At 42.9% G+C, this 15,291-nt stretch overlaps 2 protein-coding genes across 6 annotated transcripts in view; both read right to left on the bottom strand.

The window, feature by feature from the left end:
* Positions 1 to 15,291, bottom strand: part of RERE (arginine-glutamic acid dipeptide repeats) — a 281,545-nt gene that overhangs the window by 144,181 nt on the left and 122,073 nt on the right. The window contains exon 1 of one of the 5 annotated variants that reach the window (XM_073656938.1): positions 2,258 to 2,416. The exons of the other annotated variants lie outside the window; for them this stretch is intronic. The gene's annotated coding sequence lies outside the window, so the exon portion shown is untranslated. Of the gene's footprint in view, positions 1 to 2,257; positions 2,417 to 15,291 lie in introns of those variants that run through there. 5 annotated transcript variants of the gene reach the window in all.
* The window catches only part of ENO1 (enolase 1), a 169,384-nt gene continuing 166,148 nt past the window's right edge, over positions 12,056 to 15,291 (bottom strand). The window contains exon 10 of the mRNA XM_073656943.1: positions 12,056 to 12,112. Coding sequence (XP_073513044.1) covers positions 12,071 to 12,112 — 42 coding nt within the window. The 3' untranslated portion in view covers positions 12,056 to 12,070. The remainder of the gene's footprint in view (positions 12,113 to 15,291) is intronic.

Genomic DNA, 15,291 nt, shown 5'->3' with positions numbered 1-15,291 from the left:
GCAAATCTCTTATCTCCCGGCGTCCCTGGGGGGCAAAATATGGCCAAGCCGTGCATTGCGAGTACGCAGATGTATGATACTAGCCTAACACATCCCTTACTACAGCGTTATGCCTGGTTTGCAATCTGTGGCTACTTCCTACAGTTTTGCACTAATGTATTGTTTCATTTCTCGACTGGTTCTTGGAATACCTGCTTTTCTTCGAAATCTTGGAGAACCTCCTTTGACCTTCTCAAGACATCTTGATGTAGACTGTAGAGAAGACAATACTTTGCTCAGCTAATGAGCCTTTAAAGAGGGCAGAAATCAAGGCGAGTGCCACGAGCAATGGTTCTTAAAGGGAGCAAACACCTGTAATGCGCCTAAAGCGGGTTCCCCTGCCGTCAGGATGGTTCCATGGACCTGAAGAAGCAAGCTTTCAATCCAGCTCGAGTCCGGGCAGTGTACGGCTCAGAATACATCTTGAGTTCATTTAGGTTTTCATCCTTCTGTGAAGCAAAAACATCCATATTTGGAGAGATTTCCAAGCCTCACCATGTAGAACAGGATGACATTGGTTATGCCCCTAACAATATAATTACGCTATAATTTTCAAGCTATGGTTTTAACACACTTAAATGGGCCTATTTTAGTATTATGAGAAAATATCACTTTAATCCGGTTAGTTCCCCAGCAATGGAAAATACAATCAGTCACAGACAAAACGGTTCTTTTTCAGGGGGTTTGGATGAAACCTCCCTATACTATAGTTTTTCCTTTTTTTTGGAGCTGCAGTAAATCTGTATCTGATGTAACAAATATAGATGACTTTTTTTTCTTCTTTGCTCCATTCCCTTTTATATCGCTCCTTGAGAAATGACAAGTGAAAATCAAAACAGTTTTTCACCAGGCACAAGTCTAAAATAGTGGTAATCTATAAAGCGGAGGTTGGAAAACACATATTACACATAAAAATAGAAGAAGTGAGCAACTTGGCACATACAGACGCTCTACAGATGTAAATTACACGAGGAAAGAAAAAAAGTATAAAAAGAAACTGATGGTAGGAGACGTACTGTGCTAAATCCAGCGAGCGCCGAAAAATAAGCGAGGAGGAATACATAAACTGATGCGAAACATAAATGTGAAAAGGTGCAGATGGGAATGTCTTTAAAATTAAGACAGATGAATAAATGTAATAAAATCAGGAGCCTCCATAGAAAGCAGCGCTGTGTTCTAGACCTGCCGGGCGGCTGTAAAATATGACAAATGTAGCTGCAATCAGCCAGGGCACAAGGAGAGGGGGATGTGTCATCTTTTTAATAGGCATTCCTAACACTGCATGTATATTGTGTTTGCTTCAATCATCTCCTTTGCAGAAAGCTTTTTGTTAGCAGAGAGCATAATTGGGCAAGCAGGGAAAAATGCACCAGAAAAGAAAGACAATTATGACCATAATGAGGTTAAGAATGGCGACACCATTGTGATGTACGGTTATGACGTTAGGTTTGCAGTGGCTTTATGCACAGGTGCTACAGGGATTAGCTCCCTTCCCTATACCCAGAAACCGGCCAAACAATGCACGTCGTCTCAGACAACAGTCCTTAAACGGGTTGTACAGGATTAGAAAAACATGGCCGCTTGCTTATACAAACAGCACCACTCCGGTCTACAGGATGTGTGCGGTATTGCAGCATACAGTGGGTATGTAAAGTATTCAAACCCCTTTAAATTTTTCACTCTGTTTCATTGCAGCCATTTGGTAAATTCAAAAAAGTTCATTTTTTTTTCATTAAAGTACACTCTGCACCCCATCTTCTCAGAAAAAAAAAAACACAAATGTAGACATCTTTATTTTTATTTTTTTTCCATCTTTATTTTTATATAGCGCTAACATATTCCGCAGCGCTTTACATACATAATTATTGCTGTCCCCATCGGGGCTCACAATCTACATTCCCTATCAGTATGTCTTTGGAGTGCGGGAGGAAAACTGAGAACCCGGAGGAAACCCACGCAAACACGGGGAGAACATACAAACTCCTTGCAGATGTTGTCCTTGGTGGGATTTGAACCCAGGACCCCAGCGCTACAAGGCTGCAGTGCTAACCACTGAGCCACCGTGCTGCCCAATTTTGCAAATTCATTAAAAAAGAAAAACTGAAATATCACATGGTCATAAGTATTCAGACCCTTTGCTCAGTATTGAGTAGAAGCACCCTTTTGAGCTAGTACTGCCATGAGTCTTCTTGGGAATGATGCAACAAGTTTTTCATACCTGGATTTGGGGATCCTCTGCCATTCTTCCTTGCAGATCCTCTCCAGTTCCGTCAGGTTGGATGGTGAAAGTTGGTGGACAGCCATTTTCAGGTCTCTCCAGAGATGCTCATTTGGGTTTAGGTCAGGGCTCTGGCTGGGCCAGTCAAGAATGGTCACAGAGTTGTTCTGAAGTCACTCCTTTGTTATTTTAGCTGTGTGCTTAGGGTGATTGTCTTGTTGGAAGGTGAACCTTCAGCCAAGTCTAAGGTCCATAGAACTCTGGAAGAGGTTTTCATCCAGGATATCTCTGTACTTGGCTGCATTCATGTTTCCTTCAATTGCAACCAATCATCCTGTCCCTGCAGCTGAAAAAAAAAACCATAGCATGATGCTGCCACAATCATGTTTCACTGTTGGGATTGTATTGGGCAGGTGATGAGCAGTGCCTGGTTTTCTCCACACATACAGCTTAGAATTATCACCAAAAAGTTCTTTGTCTCATCAGACCAGAGAATCTTATTTCTCATACTCTGGGAGTCCTTCATGTGTTTTTGAGCAAACTCTATGCGGGCTTTCATATGTCTTGCACTGAGGAGAGGCTTCCGTCGGACCACTCTGCCATAAAGGCCCGACTGGTGGAGGGCTGCAGTTGACTTTGTGGAACTTTCTCCCATCTCCCTTCTGCATCTCTGGAGCTCAGCCACAGTGATCTTGGGGTTCTTCTTTACCTCTCTCACCAAGGCTCTTCTCCCACGATTGCTCAGTTTGGCTGGATGGCCAGGTCTAGGAAGACCTCTGGTGGTCCCAAACTTCTTCCATTTAAGGATTATGGAGGCCACTATGCTCTTAGGAACCTTGAGTAATGCAGAAATTCTTTTGTAACCTTGGCCAGATCTATGCCTTGCCACAATTCTGTCTCTGAGCTCCTTGGGCAGTTACCTTGAGCTCATGATTCTCATTTGGTCTGACATGCACTGTGAGCTGTGAGGTCTTATATAGACAGGTGTGTGCCTTTCCAAATCAAGTCCTATCAGTCTAATTAAACACAGCTGGACTCCAATGAAGGAATAGAACCATCTCAAGGAGGATCACAAGGAAATGGACAGCATGTGACTTAAATATGAGTGTCTGAGCAAAGGGTCTGAATACTTATGACCATGTGATTTTTCAATTTTTCAGTTTTAATAAATTTGTAAAAATTTCTACATCTGTTTTTTTTCAGTCAAGATGGAGCGCAGAGTGTACTTTAATGAGAAAAAAAATGAACTTTTTAGAATTTACCAAATGGCTGCAATGAAACAGTGAAAAATGTAAAGGGGTCTGAATACTTTCCGTACCCACTGTAGGTTGTATCAAAAGGAATATTTTTAACAATTTCTGAAAGGGGGGGGGGAATAATTTTTCTATTCCAAGACAACCCCTTCAACATTAATTCCCACCCCAGCATTAATAAAGCCAAACGTTGAGCAAACGTGAACACACACAGTTATTTAGACAGCGGCTCAGCTGTCAAGTTTTCCCAGCCAGTGGCCGTTTTCCCGAAGCGGCGTGGTCATCGTTCTTCCGGGGACTTCGCAACCGACACCTTTTACTCTAAGGCTGTGTGCCCACGATGGGTTTTTTAAGCATAACGCTTAAAAAACGCTTGGTAGAAGGTCTGCAATGTTCCCCAATGACCATCCGCATGTGCTGTGAACATGTTGTGGAAATTTCTGCTGCGGATTATAATTGCGGGAAAAATCCACAGCACTACCAATATTTTTGCATAATCGCGGCCTTTTCACTGCCATTGAATCACATAATATCTGCATGACTACATGTGCACATGTGGATATTAAGCGATTCAATGTGCAGATGGTACCCAGGCCTGGAGAAGAGGAGACTCTCCTCCAGTCCCAGGTACCACGGTACCTGAAAAAAAAAAAAATAAATAAAACATTATACTCACCTTCTGATGGCCCCCGGTCTACGTTAGCGATGCGCACTGGCTCCCCAGCGGCTCGCGATGGTCTAAAAGGACCTTCCATGACGTCATTTAGACCACTGCGAGCCGCCCAAGACACCGGACAAGGAGACCGGGGGCCATCAGAAGGCGAGTATAATGTTTATTTTTCACCATTCTTTTTAACTATTAACTTGGTCACACTATATAAATCCATGCTGGTTGCATGGATTTATATAGTGTGACCAAGTTGTCAAGCACTTTCCAAGTGATGCTAAAATCGCTTGGAAAGAGCTTGACAATCCACATGCGAAATCACATGTGAAAAACGCGGGACATACGCTTGTACCTGGAAGAAAAACGTATGTAAAATCCGCATGCGTTTTTTCGGCCAGGGAGATGCACAAATGCTCAGGAAAAAATCCAGAGCATTTCTGCATCGTGGCCACATAGCCTTACCGTGAGGTCGAAAGACGGTCAAAGAATGAACATGTTACTTTTTCCGAACTCTGAAGCAGTTAAAAAGAAGTGAAATAAGACGGAAAATGTGCACAGCAAAGTAGTGTTGACATGCTGTGTACAGTGTTTATTTATCCCGATGCTTTTTTCAGGCAGATTGCACATGACGTCGTGCGCACATACCCTTACCGTGAGGTTTCAGGAAATACAAAACACTAAGGCTTTTGTTCACACCGTGTTCAAGTCTTTTGTTGGAGCCATGTGTAAGATTTTCTGATGTATACCTCCAAGGCATGTCACCATATAAGAACACAAACATATGTCGCCCATTACTTATCACTCTTTTTAATAAATACAAAGGCAGCAAAACCATACAGTAAAATGCCATCTGCTTCTTTCACACCAACCACCACCAACTCCAAAGGAAGCCAGAATAAAGAAAGGCGCTATTGGCTTTTGTTGAGTCAATGGAGTCCAGCATATTGTTTAGCAGTAAGGCTTCCTCCCTACACATTAGATAAAAGTCATCCAGATTTGCCGGGTTTGGACGGGCCAACTATCTGATGTGCATGGGAGCCACCCAACTCTCTGGCTAGCGATAGCCGTCTGTAGAACGAACATTTAGGCTGCGTGCCCACTATCCGTTTTTCAAGCGTTTTTGCTGCGGAATTTCCGCAGTGAAAACACTTAAAAACACTTGGTAATACGTGCCCCATGGTCCCCAATGATGATCCGCATGTGCTGTACACATGCTGCTGAAATTTCCACTGCGGATTATCATTGCGGAAAAATACGCAGCATGTCCATCAATTTTGCGGACACACAGCGTAATTGCCGCCATTGACTTGCATTGAAACACATATTATCCATGTCAGCACATTTGCACACACAGATAATATGCGTTTCTATGTGTGGATGGTACCCGGGTGTGGAGAAGAGGAGGTACCATAGAACCTGTTAAAAAAGAATTTAAAATAAAAAATAAAGATTATACTTACCTTCCGATGTCCCACGGCCTCCTCAGTGATGCGTCTGGTCTGTTGTATGGGGTGGTGGGTGAGGACCTGCCATGACGTCATTTAGTCATGTGACAGGTCAAGCGACCGCTGACGTCGGCGGTCGCGTGACCTGTCACATGACTCAATGATGTCTGCGTGACCGGTCACATGACTCAATGATGTCATCGCAGGTCCTTTCACACCACCGCAACCCATACAACAGACCGGACGGGGCGGAGAAAATACTGGGGGGCCATCAGAAGGTAAGTATAATCTTTATTTTTTTACCATTTTATTCTTTTTTTTTTTTTTCTAACTATTACTTGGTCACACTATAAATCCATGCCGGTTGCATGGATTTATATAGTGTGACCAAGTTGTCAAGCACTTTTCCAAGTGATGGTAAAATCACTTGGAAAAGCGCTTGATAACCCGCATGCAGAAATGCATGTGAAGAACGCTTGACAAACGCTTCTACCTGGCAGGAAAAACGAATGTAAAATCCACATGTGTTTTTCCTGCCAGGGAGACGCAGAAAAAATATGCAGCATTTCTGCATCGTGGGCACAAATCCTTAGCCGACAGCCATGTACAGTAATGCAGCTTCTGGAACAGTCAGCCAACAGGTATTTCTCGCCATCCTACCATACACATTCATGCTGGGCTCGGGTGGGGGGCGAGAGGGGAATACAATGCAGCCAGACACAGGTCATCACTTATCTCCATTAAGGCTATGTGCCCACGTTGCATTTATGAAGCAGAAAATTTCTGCTGCATAAATGCAAGTCCTCTCTCGGAAAAACGCATGCGGAATTCCGCACGCGTTTATCGCGCATTTTTCGCGCGTTTATCACGCGTTTTCCACATGCGGAATTGCCTTGCGTTTTTTATGCATTGGACAAAGGCAATTCCGCTTGCGCAAACGCAAAATTAAATGACATGCTGCGGATTTTTGAACGCAGCATGTGCATAGAACTTGCGGAATCCCATTGGGGATCATGGGGTGCGGGTTACCAAGCGTTTTACAAGAGTTTCCGCTGCGGAAATTCCGCATCAAAAACGCTTGTAAAACGCTACGTGGGCACACAGCCTAAAGCAGAGTCCCTGAATTCAGTGTTGGATCACTTATTGGGCTTCTTGCTGTAGTTTTGATAAAATACATATCTGTTGTAGCTCTGCTAGTCCTCTCAATAAGCGTCTGCTTTCTATTTCTTGTTATTAAGCTTTTTATCTCTGCTCCTCACCAATGATTTCCAGCAGTCTTGCAGACAGAAAGCTGCCGTGCCTATCAATTGTGCGGGCGAGGCTAGACAGAGCATTAAGACTAGCGGATAAAACCGTGATATTAAAAGAGCAGCAAGGCGCCCAGTATGGGACATCACTAGAATCAAGGTCTCTGTCCATATTTTATGCAAGAAGTGAAAACCTTGTGACCGCTTCCCTTTAAAAACAAAAAGGATAGGTCCTGTCACAATTTAATATCCCTCGGCATCTGCTGTCAAAAGGATCTTGTACATAGTGGATCATCAGCTGGTCCACTTCGGCCACCATTAATCTTATTTGTATGCCACCTTTACTTAGTGCTGATCAAAGTGGCTCTCAGTATTAATATTACACCACTAACGGAATAAAAAAAAACAGAAAAATGTGTTAACACAATCATGGTTCTAGTCATTGTACTGGAGTAATAAATCTGACAATCCATCATAGCAGGCCTACACACTGATCATTAATTATAGACCGTTGTCAGTCGCTAATCCCACATTTTCTGATCCCTACAGTATGTTCTGGGTCGGCCCAGATGGCACAATAGATAAAAATCACTGCGTCCCTGAGAGCACGGTAGCGGTAGGCTGTGCTGTACATCTCCGTAGTACTGAAGGGCATCATTCACTAGGTGATTATTAGCTTGATGCACGTTTCCCTGCTCATCTCCATCTGTTATCCACACAAAAAGCACTGAGGCAAAGCCGCTTCCAATTTGATCTCCCGCAGCAATGCTGAGATCCAGCCACGATTTACAGCGGTTCCATCACATCAAAGTGCGAGGCTGTCTTATTCCTAGATGTCTTCAGCTGCGAGACACACAAAACTCATTTCCAGCTTACATGCCATCATCGCAATCTTAATGTGCAAGTAAACACCAAAGCGGCCGTGCAGACCGTTCTTCCTGGCCGGACACTGACCTGACTGTTCACCATCACCAGGCACAATGAGGGGTATTGAGAATCCAGTTCACTCACAATTAAGGCTTTTACTATAATAAAATGCAGAGAGTGATTCAATGGAACAAGTACTGAGGTCACTTTATACCTCTCAGTCCTTCAGGATCGCTGGAAACCGTGATGTAACCAGAGTAAGAGTGCAGATTACTTGTAATGCTCAGGTCTCATGTACAAGGGGATTAAAGGAGATCTGTAGCCATATTTCACAAAACAAACTGTCCTAAACAGAAGGGTGAGCGCTGCGGCCCATCAGTGGTCGCTGATAGACTGCAGCACTCAAGTGACCTAATACAGCAGGAGCTACTGAGGAGCCAGTGCCAACAATTCTGGAATAGCGCCAATCCATGAAGTGAGTATATGGTGTGGCTTTGGGTTTTTTTTTCAGTTGCATTTAAGAATAAATTGCCCAAGTAGTGGTAACCCCTGTAACAAACAGCAATCTCGGACCAGATGAATCTGTTGTACTTACGGTGTAAATTAACGTCAGAATGGCTGTATAGTCCTGATATTAAAACAAGTAGCTAAAGTCCATCCGAAGAGTGAGAGACCTCATGAGTTTAAAGGGAATATGTCACCAGGTTTTTCCCTATGTAATCTGAGGACATGAGGTAGGGGTTAAAACACAGATTTCAAAGATGTGTGACATGTCAGGCTGTATACTGTTTACTTACAACGAAGGTTTTATCACCTGGTGATTATCATTGTATGGACTACACCAGCACATGCATGCTAGTCAGACTGCACACTTTCCTCTGAGAAGGAGCTCACCGTATATAGACTATGTAGAGAGCGGTGTGTCAGAACCACTGTACCCAGTAAATCAAGTGATACATCGTTGGATTCAGGGTCTCTTAGCTTACATCATACTGCTCTTAGATGAGGTAGCAAAAACTTTGTGACAGATTGCCATTAAGTGTATTCAGTCTCCACCCTCTCAGCCTGACAGATGCAGGTTTACTCAGCAGTGTGAGTTCTCAGCTTGGAGGAGGGACACTGAGGAGCTGTCAATCAGGCTAGGTGATCAAAGATATAGCAGCAGAGAGGAGGGAGGCTCAGGAGATGTTAATCAGGATAGGTGCACACAGACAATTTACACTTTTAAAAAGTATTATACACCCATTCTGACATTGATTTTCACAGTAAGTACACCTGCCTCATTAGGTTTCAGATCTACTTACTAATTTATGCAGTTTAGATTGTGAAATCTGGTGACATACCCGCTTTAAAAATGAGGTGCTACAAAATACATTGGCGCTTTATATACGAAAATTATTATTTTTAGGACGTAAAGTCCTAAGTGATTGCGGTTATCAGCCATTTCAGGCAAAGGTCATGCTATCATGCTAACTCCTGTTGATCAGAGATTGCTGACTAGAGTAGTAAAGTATTTGCCACCATGAAGAAACAAGGCGTTTACCTTTTATAAGGCTGTGTGCCCACTATGCGTTTAAGCATTTCCACAGCGGCAATTCCGCCACAGAAACGCTTAAAAAACGCATGGTAGAAGGCCTGCCATGTTCCCCAATGATAATCCACATGTGCTGTGCACATGCTGCCGAAATTTCCGCTGCGGATTATCATTGCTGAAAAATCCGCAGCACTACCATTATTTTGCGTAATTGCAGCGGTTTCGCCGCTATTGACTTGCACTGAATAGCTTAATATCCGCATGACTATATGTGCACATGCGGATATTAAGTGATTCAATGTGCGGATGGTACCCGGGTCTGGAGAAGAGGAGACTCTCCTGCAGACCCGGGTACCATAGTACTTGTATAAAAAAAAAAAAAAAAAAAAAGAAGAATTTAAAATAAAAAAATACATTATACTCACCTTCTGATGGCCCCCAGTCTCCTTAGTGATGCGTCCTGGCTTCCCAGCAGCTCGCGATGGTCTAAAAGGACCTGCCATGATGTAATTTAGTCATGTGACCGTCAGCGGTCGCGTGACCTGTCACATGACTAAATGACGTCATGTAAGGTCCTTTTAGACCACCGCAAGCCGCACAACACACCAGACGCGACAGGGAGGGTGAGTATGTTTATTTTTTTACCATTCTTTTACTAACTTTCCGTTTGCATGGATTTATATAATGTGACCAAGTTGTCAAGCACTTTCCAAGTGATGCTAAAATCGCTTGGAAAGTGCTTGACAACCCGCATGCAGAAATGCACGTGAAGAACGCTTCACATCCGCATGTCCCTGGCAGGAAAACGCATGTACAATCCGCATGTACAATCCGCATGTCCCTGGCAGGAAACCGCATGTACAATCCGCATGTCCCTGGCAGGAAAACGCATGTACAATCCGCATGTCCCTGGCAGGAAACCGCATGTACAATCCGCATGTGTTTTTTCTGCCAGGGAGATGCAGAAACGCTCAGGAAAAATCCAGAGCATTTCTGCATCGTGGACACATAGCCCTACTGCTCATTTATTCTCTTAAAAGGAATTTGTCAGTAGGATCGACCCTCTTAAGCCGTCATATAGAAAAGTTGAATAAAATGATACCTTGATCTGATGTATTATTCTAGAGAAACCCATGTTTTTCTTATTAAGTAAATGAGCTGTTAAGATCTACGGGCCGATCATAGATCTCCCTGAGAATCCGTCTCCAGAGCTTATTATAAATGAAGGGGGCGTTACCAGCGTGAGACATGTAGATCAGGAGATTGAGACTCAATTCCATTGTCGCAATTTTTACTATATATTATAATAATCTCTTTCCGTACTTTTACTATGTCTTTATATTTTTAATTACATTCACCATATTTGCACTAGTTTTATCTTTGCACACAGTCTCCACTACTTAGAACTCCATTCTGAAACTCTGGAGCACTTCCTCTGAACACAAACCAAGTTGTTGTTTTTTTATTTTTTATTCGCTTTTTTTGGCTTCACTCCACTACTTGCAAACTATCTAACCTTGTTTCTCTTTGTCTTAAAAAAAAAAAAAAACTCATTCATTACCTTGTCTAAATTAACAGAAAACACTCATAAACCCCAGGCTCAGGATTGACACATCTTCTCTATACACTGCTGGTTCTTTACGCCCTTAGAGTATAAATTATTATTTTTTTTCTTTCCCCCCTCACTTTTTGCCGATCTATTACATTGTTCTTGATCCATCTTCTACTGTTATGATGTCTAAAGGAGTGGACAGGAGTATCGAAAAGAACCACAATGAGAACCAAGAGCTATTGCTTAATACTACACAAGCCATTTAAAATCTCTATATTCCTTTTTTTGTTTTTTTCTCTTTTCCTTTTCTCTTCATGTTGGATTCTCATTTATCCACACACATGAATTTCCTGACTTTGGTTAAATCCATCCCACCTTGAGACAAGTTCTAATCTTGCTTATCTCCCTTTCCTATTTTTTTCCATCTTTTTTTAAATACTCTTTATATCCCTTCATAATTGTTAACATTCATATCTTTCTATCACTTTTCTCTATATCTTACATATCAATCTGCTTGATTAAGTTAACTTTATTCCTTGTTCTCCTTTCATTCTCCCTCTTTTTTTTTTATCTTTCTTCCTTTCCTTCCTCCTTCTCCCCTTTGGGGCAGTTTCTTATGCTTTTTGGAGCCATTTTCTCCTATTTAAAGCCTCCAGTCGTACCTTGCTCACTTGGTTTTTATACCAGAAGAAATGCGCCGTTCCGGAGCAGAAACGCATTGGTATTAATAAAAACCGTTTTTGGAATCCCAAAGCTCTTCTTTCCCGCAGCGCAGCCCGCCTAAACGTTCCAGCTTCCATTATTGCCATGTAGATCAGGAGAGCAGACTGTCAGTCATTTCTTCATCATCTCTTGGGGTAAAGTTGGGTGTTCCCCACACAAATCACATACATGACTATGAATGTGTACGGCCAGCTTTAGGCGCTGTTCAGATCTTGATTTTTTTTTGCTTGTGTCAGGGTATGTGTTGGATTTAATCCCCAAAGTATGCCCCCAAGAAGACACAAAGTGGCATAAAAAAGCATGAGATAAAAGGAGACACATGGGGATTTATAGATTCATTTTGCATATATTTATGTATCAGGAGTTTCCCCCGATGCATACACTAAATATGAAGGTCTGAAAAGATCATTTTTACTAATTTCTCTATTTTATTCTTTCCCAACGCTGAATACCACAAGGTAACACCAGTCCTATCAGATTCACAGATCACATACACATTTTCACAACATTATGGAGAAAAGTATATCAACGTAAAATGAAACTAAAAATCAATGTCCCAGTTTTTATTTAGCACATTACCAGTCCTCGGGCCCTGTGTGCATAAGCAAACAAAAAAAAAGAAGAACCAAAGCCATTTGCTGGATCAACCACTATTGATCAGCCTCAAAGTGAGAGAGAAGCTCTCCATCTGTCAAGCTTTAAACTGCTTCAATCTGACAAAGACGGCTGAACAATACCTGCCAGACAGGCCTATTCAGCGAGCGGGCGAGAGCGGCACATCTTCACCTATACAAGAGGGTTGTGAAGTATTTTATTTCAGCTATTATAGCGCGGTGTAACAGGCGGCATTGTTCTGTCCCAGAAAGGAGCGGAGCCCTTGTTGTGCAGGGACGAAGCAGGCCGGCTTGCCCTTGTTAGCGCTCCGCAATGATGTTTGCTGTGTACACATGATTAGTGGCGGCTCGGGAAAAAAAGGGGGTGTAGATCGCTGGCCTATATAAAGAGCCAAGAAACACTTCATACCGAGCAGCAGAGGCCTCCCACTGGCATGGGTTTTGTTCCTCCTGTTCACTATGGGCAGAGGTTTTACACACTACAATTACATGCCACAATTTCCTGCGTGTCACTCAGATTTGCTGGCGGAGATTATTTTCCTGGAATCTCCTTCCATTCTGTCTCAAGGGAAAGCCAGATACACAGGGAAATGGATTCCCAACTACAAAATGGCTGCTGTCAGACGCGGCCCGGCTCCTCTCAGCGCTTTTACCAGGACCACTCCACGTTCTGAAAATGCAACGGAAATAAGACTCAATGGACAGATCATTTCTACTGGGAAAAAAAATTGACAGCAAATATACGGAAATCCTTTTTTAATATAATTGAGCCATTTTTTATTAAAAAAAAGTTTGATAGTATCGCGAAAAAAAAAAATAGTGTGCTGTAGTTTTTTTTTTTTTGCAAAATAGCACACCATAACGGAAATTCGACAGACGCCGTAATACTAAAAAAGGGATTGCCAGGTGCCATAGAGGAGTTTGGTAAATATATACACACACACACTAAAAACGCACACGGTCACCTAACGGGGCTTAGTGGCATATTAAGGAACCTGGGCAAGATTAGGATTTGCAAAGGCATCCAACATCAATTTCCACCCCGCATTCTGAAACATTTTATTTTTCCAATTCTAGGTTGAAATTATTGCACGTTGCTTTTTCCTCCTTTTTTAATACAGACGCAAATATAAACATGTGTAATAAGGGAAGCTGCTTTTGATGAAGCTCTTTGCACTAAAGAGCCAAGGAGTCATTTAGAAAGCGGAGGGGAATAAAGCACTTCAAATAAAGACAGTTCCATGGAGCAGAGCTTTGTTAGCTGCGCCGCAGGCAAAAATCTGGCTGCAGTCCTAAGCAAGGACTTTTATTAAACGGATCCTGTGGTACTGGATAGTTTTTACAGTATGGTGTCGCTACAAGAGAAATCCCTGCTGAATCCTAATGAGAGTCTCCCCACATGCTCTGTAGCTACAAAAAAAATAAAATCACTGGAGTAAAAATGGCACAACCGGGCTTAGATGCCGACGTGCTTCTGCGCCCAACCCCAATCCACCTCCGGCGATCCCTAGAAATCCTGCTCCTGTCTGGCAGGCCTGGCCTTTCTCAGCTGGTGTGGCTGTCATAAGGAATAGACGGCAGGATCTGGAAGGATGACAAACACATGGGTCAATGACAGAGAAGAGCCAATAGCTGTCAAGGCAGGAGCCAAATTCTTTTATTTCAATCTATCTAATGTCGCCTCAGTTCTCCGGCCTATGGGGCGGAAAGGCAGGAAAGCTGGCGGCTGGGATGTCGGCGAGACGTGGCTGATAACGGGTTAACGGTGATAGCAGAACACAACACAAGTGAGAAATAGAGGTTGCAACCTCATCTGCCAGGAAGGCAGGATGATACACCAAGCCGAGGTTCAGGACAATGAGCACAAAGGAAGCATTGATATAAACTCAGCTGGCAGAGAATCATCCTCGCTAGCCGCCGCTTCCTTACTCATTAACCCTCAGGGCCAATGAACATGTTTAGAGAATATAAATATATATGAGTTATGGAGGGAGCAGGCTAGGTCAGCTGACAGATGCATTACAATCACCGAATCAGAAGCGCCAGCGTTTCATCCCTATACGCCAAGGGAGCGTTAACCCGTTGGATGCCCGGGTCAAACCATGGTTGGCCGGCGATCAGGACTTGCAAAACATATGGCTCCAACATTTCAATTAACCTTCCTGCTAAACGAAGATGTAGCATCACGTCACGTTTCCCTTTTTTCAAAGAGACCAAGTGCAATCCTGGAGAAGCCAAAAACACAGGAAGCCATTAACAACCTGTCCGAGGTCATCGGGGGGCACGTGTAACCGTGAACTCAACTCTGATCTGGTCCGAAAATTCGAGGAATTCGGCCAAAAATAGAAGAAGAATAAAAAAAAAACAGGGCCACTCCTGTCCATGAGTTATGTCTTCATTGAGTTGCAATACCACACACTACCTGTGGACCAGCACGGCGCTGTTTTAGGAAGACAGACATGTTTTATTATTTTTTTGCAATGCATTTTTTATTTTATATTTTTTTAGACCTGGATGCAAAAAACGCCACCAAAATGCAAAATAATAACTAGGTCTTACACACACTTGTGTCATCTGGAAGAAACATTACAAGTTCATGCAGCAGATGGGCTATAAAAAAAATGGAAGAGGATATCAAAATATATTATCAGCCCAGTTGTAATTGCGCCCCCTATGGCTCTGAATGAGTAGGAGAGATCTCATGTTTGATGTACACAGTAAAAAGGAAAACCTGAATCCTCACAACTTGAGACTACTGAACCCATTATGCCGTATTATTACCCAGAGAATGCAGGAATTGAAATGATTATCCTGTAATGATCATTCCATTATATGAAAGCCGCGTGATGATAACCCGTCCCACATCCCGACGTGACGAACCCCGGGGTAGTGATGGATTTTCACTGGACACGCGCACAATTACGATTGTAGTACGCCGCATATTAAGGCGGCAGCACTAATCAAGAGCTTTGTTTCCTCGCGGAGAAAGGGACAAACACTGCTGCCATATCACGCCAAGCTATCCGCGATTCCAGCTGACTGTGGAAATCAATAGCCCCTTGTGGGGATGGGTGGAAACGGTACTAGCAGTACATAACCTGCAATAAATCAATTTGTTGCTATGGTGAGCAC

Source organism: Phyllobates terribilis, unplaced genomic scaffold (genome assembly GCF_046119375.1).
Source record: "Phyllobates terribilis strain yellow unplaced genomic scaffold, ASM4611937v1 Scaffold_12__6_contigs__length_324123572, whole genome shotgun sequence".
Classification (NCBI taxonomy): domain Eukaryota; kingdom Metazoa; phylum Chordata; class Amphibia; order Anura; family Dendrobatidae; genus Phyllobates; species Phyllobates terribilis.
This window is presented reverse-complemented; position numbering and strand designations above follow the sequence as displayed.